The 5,073-nt window shown below is 58.2% G+C and overlaps 1 protein-coding gene across 2 annotated transcripts; it reads left to right on the top strand.

Moving 5' to 3' along the window:
• Window positions 1–3,437: 3,437 nt before the first annotated feature.
• Window positions 3,438–4,692, top strand: PYY (peptide YY). Of its 2 annotated transcripts, none has more exons than XM_011985879.1 (4): window positions 3,438–3,521; window positions 3,933–4,120; window positions 4,235–4,309; window positions 4,446–4,686. In XM_011985879.1, exons 2-4 carry the CDS (start codon window positions 3,933–3,935, stop codon window positions 4,468–4,470), a joined length of 288 nt encoding a protein of 95 aa, XP_011841269.1. In that variant the 5' UTR covers window positions 3,438–3,521; the 3' UTR covers window positions 4,471–4,686. The 2 variants fall into 2 exon arrangements, with proteins under 2 accessions (XP_011841269.1, XP_011841268.1); XM_011985878.1 differs by having other exon boundaries at window positions 3,449–3,521; window positions 4,235–4,315; window positions 4,446–4,692.
• Window positions 4,693–5,073: the final 381 nt, after the last annotated feature.

The raw sequence follows: 5,073 nt of genomic DNA, 5'->3' as shown, positions 1-5,073 counted from the left end.
GTGAGCCACCGCACCCAGCCTCCATGCTTATTTATTTTCTATTTCCTGTCGCTAGAATGTGAGCTCTATGACAGCAAGGATTTTGCCTGTTTGTTCACTGCTCTATCCCAGTGCCTAGATCAGTGCCTGGCACACAGCAGGGACTTAATAAGTGCTTATTGTGTGAGGATTGAATTACTCTTTTTATTTTCTTTCTGAGATAGAGTCTCGCTCTGTCATCCAGGCTGGAGTGCAGTGGCGCGACCTTGGCTCACTGCAACCTCTGCCTCTCGGATTCAGGCAATTCTGCTTCAGCTTCCCAAGTAGCTGGTACTACAGGCACGCGCCATGACACCTGGCTAATTTTTGTATTTTCAGTAGAGATGGGGTTTCACCATGTTGGCCAGGCTGGTCTGGAACTCCTGACCTCGTGATCCACTCACCTGGGCCTCCCAAAGTGCTGAGCCACCACACCTGGCCTGAATTACACTTGCTGTATGACAACCTGCTGTCTGCAGGACCCTGGGCATGAGGAAATGCCTGAGGGTGGAAAGCAGTGGAGCAGTGCTGCACAGTGCATGGTGATCAAAGAGAGGCCTTGTGTGTGGAGTGGGTACAGGCAGGTGGGTGATGGGGTACAGAATTCTAAGCCTCTGGGGATGAATGGCAGAGGCTACACCATCTTGATGAGTGGCCCTTGAGCCCACTGGACAAGGAGAATTGTTGGCTGGGGTCCAGGTCCATGGTCTCCCTGACTTGGGGTGGCCTTGCCAGGTGGTCTCAGAATGGGGACCAAAGGAACCCTTTGATTCTGTCCCCTCCCCCTTTGATTCTGTCCCCTACCCTTCAAAGACAAACTGGAGGCAGGTCCTGGTCTCACTTGGGACCTGGGATCACTTCTACAAAAACGATTGTTTCTGAAGTTTCCCCCCTCACACCCCAGACATGTCTCATGGCCACTGAGTCATGCAGCAATGATGGGTGTGGGTGTGTGGATGGGGAGTGGCTGAGCCCATTGATCGAGGGCTGAGACATCTTCCCCGCTAATCAACAAGTTAATAAGCTCTTCAATGAGGAGGCGGTGATTAATGAACCAATCAGCTTGCCCTGTAATTGGGGACTGAGATTGGAGGGTGGGGGTATGATGGATAGAGACGGTTTGCAGGGATGTGCGGCTGGCTCCTGGTCCACACTGAGACCACCTAGGGGCCCATTTACTTTGGCTATAAATGAGGAAGTGACTTCTTCAGAGGTTGTAGCCCGAATTTAGGCCACCCCATGCCCTCTAGCTTCTACAGTGTCTGTCCTCTCTTCCCATCTGTCCTTGGACTCCACGCTCCCCAAGCCATAATAGGGTTCCAGGGATGTCAGATTCCCTGTGGCCATCTCACAGGTTCCTTCTCTCTGCCTGGGATCGGTGCACTAGAAACCCCCTACAACCACCAGGGTTAGTGCCGCAGGATCAGAAGAGCAAATAGCTCCCTACTGTCTGGTATCCTTGCCCCTGTTAGGCTGCAGGGTCCTTCTCTAGGCCCTGACCCCTGGGATCACAGATGTCCTAACCAGCCCCACTGCCCCCTCCATCCTAGGGTGAGCACCTGTCTTTTGTCTTTCCATGGAGGAATGGAATTCTTTGATTTCCGCTGTCTCCCCTCCAAACCGGACAAAGGCTGTCTCTGTCTCTCTGTATCAATGTTCTGGGAACCCCTCAGACTAGGGCTCCCCTATGACATGACCATGTCTCTCCTTTGAGAATGGGGTTCTTAAAGGACAGGGGTGTGCCTTGCCCCCTGGATGAGGGCTTCCTAAAAGGAATGATTTTTCTCCTCCCTCCAAGGGCAGGATCTATGTCCCCTTGTCCTGGTGTCCTCTTCCACCCCCATGCTCAGCAGGGCACCCTGGTGTTTCCCGGGATGTGGAGTCCTACGGGGCCTGACTGGCTGATAAGGAGCCATTTCCGGAGAATGCAGGTGATTGAACCCATAAAAGGGTGACACAGAGCCCTGAACTCCCCATCTCAGGAGAGCTCTAAAAATAGCGCCAACAGCCATCTGTCCTGGGGCTGGAGGGGCTGGCTCAGAACCAAGGGCCCGGACAAGTTGGCCCTGTCAGCCCCCATGGGCCAGGGAGAGGAAGCTGGAAGGACTTTATGGGGAGACCTCCCCACAGCCCTTTCTCCTCCTGGGCAGGTGGGTTTGAGGGGGCTGGCAGTCTGGAGGCCCTTCCCCTACTTGGCCTCTCAGAGTGGGTGGTAGGCCCCAGACTTAGTCTTCGGGTCCCTGTTCCCAGGCCTGCCTCTGGCACCCCAATGGCTACTCCAGGTGCTGAGCCTTTCTGCCCCTCACAACTGAGAGGTCCTCTTCCTGGGGTCTGCCTCACCCTCCTTTTCCTGTTTGAATTGTGGGTGAGCTTGGCTGCTCCATCACCTCCCAGGACTTCAGTTTGCTCATCTGGAAAATGGAGATACACTCAGTTCATCGTCTTGTGATGCCTGAAATTATGCACTACCCGGTGCACAGTAGGTGCTTAATAAACATGAGTCCTTTCCTTCAAAGGATCTGGGCTTAGAGCCCAGTGCAAACTGCCATGGGCTGGGGACAGTGGCATGTGCCTGGGAAGCCTTGGCATCACTCAGGCCCAGAAGACACCAGTGCCTCGAATGACACCTACATAGGGGTGGAGACACTCTGCCTTGGGAGGGGGCTCTATGCCACACATGGCTGGACCGGGGTCTGTGTGTGCCAGTCTGGATACATAGGTGGCCAACTCAGCTGCTTCTGGTGGGGGGATTGGCTTCTGCCTCCTCCTGCCTCTCTTCCAACTCTTTAATAGAGAGAGGACATAATGCAGTGTTCAGAGAGGCCTTTCCCCCAAGACACCATAAACTGCAGGTCAGGAGCCAAGGTCAGGTCAGGTCAAGGTCAGACAAGGTCACCCTGTCTCCAGGAGACTTTCCCCAAGAGGTCCTGTCACTCCTCAGCCCTTCTCCAAACCCTTTGAGCAGAGGCTGAAAAGGGTTGTCTTTTGGAAAGAGTGGTCATAGATCCCACAGACTGGAGGGAATGTGTCCACCCTCCCACCCCCAACTCCCACCCACGGACAGGCTAGGGAAGATAGAATCTCAACTCTGGTCTTAGGGGCTGCCCTAGGAGTCTAGACCCAACCGCTTCACTTCCTCAGGAGACTAGACCTGCCACTGGGGGGCTGTGGGGTGAATATGGGGTTCAGGCTGGGTACCCCATCCAGTGAGACCCCGAATCTGAGCATGGCAGCTGCCCCCTCAGCTCCTGCGAGGTGGGGACATCACACACTGGCTGGGTATAAACTCAGTGATCTGGAGAGGGTGGAAGGAGGGAGGAAGAAGGGCCCACCCCCTGCTGGCTCCCCCTCCCCCTAGGACTCCCCCTCCCTTTCCAGGCGGGGATATAAGCCCCACAAGGAAAGCGCTGAGCAGAGGAGGCCTCAGCTTGACCTGCTGCAGTGCAGCCCTTGGGACTTCCTCGCCTTCCACCTCCTGCTCATCTGCTTCACAAGCTATCGCTGTGAGTGGCTGGGGGCTCAAACATGGTCTGCTACCAGGAAACCCAGGGTGTTCTGTGGGGAAACTGAGGATGGGTGGTGGAAGCTGGGGGTGAGTGGTAGGAAACTGGATTGGAGGGGGCCATTGGAGGTGGGAAGGAGGCCTGGGAGTCCCGTTGCCAGCAACTAACTCTCTGGGCAGCAGCGGGAGTGGGGGTGGGGAGGCAGGCAGGGCTTATGCCCCTCTCACAGATGAGGAAACTGAGTCAGGAGACGGTGCAGTGCCCGAGAACACACAGCAAGCCAGTGGCTAAGCCTTGGTGCGGTACCAGCCCCAGGAAGAGCGTCGGAGCGCGGCCCCGACGGCAGCCGCAGCCTCCCGCCGTGGAGGGTCGAGGCTTGGAATGACCCACTCCCCAGTATCGCCTTCCCAGATGGTGCTCGTGCGCAGGCCGTGGCCCGCCTTGGCCACAGTGATTCTGGCCCTGCTCGTCTGCCTGGGGGCTCTGGTCGACGCCTACCCCATCAAACCCGAGGCTCCTGGCGAAGACGCCTCCCCGGAGGAGCTGAGCCGCTACTACGCCTCCCTGCGCCACTACCTCAACCTGGTCACCCGGCAGCGGTGAGCGTAGTCGCCGAGCGGGCGGAGCGGGACCCCTGGGGCTCTCACTTTGTGGCCCCGCTCCACCTGGGGGCGTGGCCAGATCTGACCACGCTCTTCCCGCCCCGCCCCCAGGTATGGGAAAAGAGACGGCCCGGACGCGCTCCTTTCCAAAACGTTCTTCCCCGACGGCGAGAACCGCCCCATCAGGTCGCGGTAAAAGCGCCCCCGTCACCACACATCCTGCCTCCGAGAGCGCGGCCTGGCCCCACCCTGGCAACATCACTTACGACGTCTCCCAGGCTCGCCTACCCGAGATCCAATTCCTTCCCCTTCGCTTCCGCAGGTCGGAGGTCCCAGACCTGTGGTGAGGACCCCTGAGGCCTCCTGGGAGATCTGCCAACCACGCCCATCTCATTTGCATAGCACTCCCTACCCCACAAACCCGGATTCTGCCTCCCGACGGCGGCGTCTGGGCAGGGTTCGGGTGCGGCCCTCCGCCCGCATCTCGGTGCCCCCGCCCTCTGGGCTGGAGGGCTGTGTGTGGTCCTTCCGTGGTCCCAAAATAAAGAGCAAATTCCACAGAAACGGAATGTGTGCCTTTGTACTTCCTTTCCTTTCTCCTTCGTGGAGGTGGCGTCCAGTGGAAGTGGAGAGTAGAGGCGTGGGGGTCAGGGAAGAGAAAACCGACTTGGACAGAGGCGCCCCAGGACAAGGCTGGGGCGGGCGGCGGGGTTCCCTCTGCTCGGAGCCCAGGGAAGACTCGACCACCCAGCCTGGAGCTGGACAGCGCCCAGACCAGGAATTGCTGTGGAAGGAACTCTGGTCGAGTTGGGGCAGGGGTGGATGGAGCTCTGGAAGAAGGGCGGGGAGCGTGGACGGGAGCCTGCTAGGCAGCCTAGGAGAGCAGATGGGGTCAGGGCTGTCCCTCCCCCACCCCGTGAAGCCAAAGACGGCTGGGGGACGAGTCGGGC

The sequence above is a fragment of the Mandrillus leucophaeus genome, unplaced genomic scaffold, assembly GCF_000951045.1.
Source record: "Mandrillus leucophaeus isolate KB7577 unplaced genomic scaffold, Mleu.le_1.0 Scaffold290, whole genome shotgun sequence".
NCBI lineage: Eukaryota > Metazoa > Chordata > Mammalia > Primates > Cercopithecidae > Mandrillus > Mandrillus leucophaeus.
Note: the sequence above shows the minus strand (reverse complement) of the source record. Positions and strands in the feature narration are given on the sequence as shown.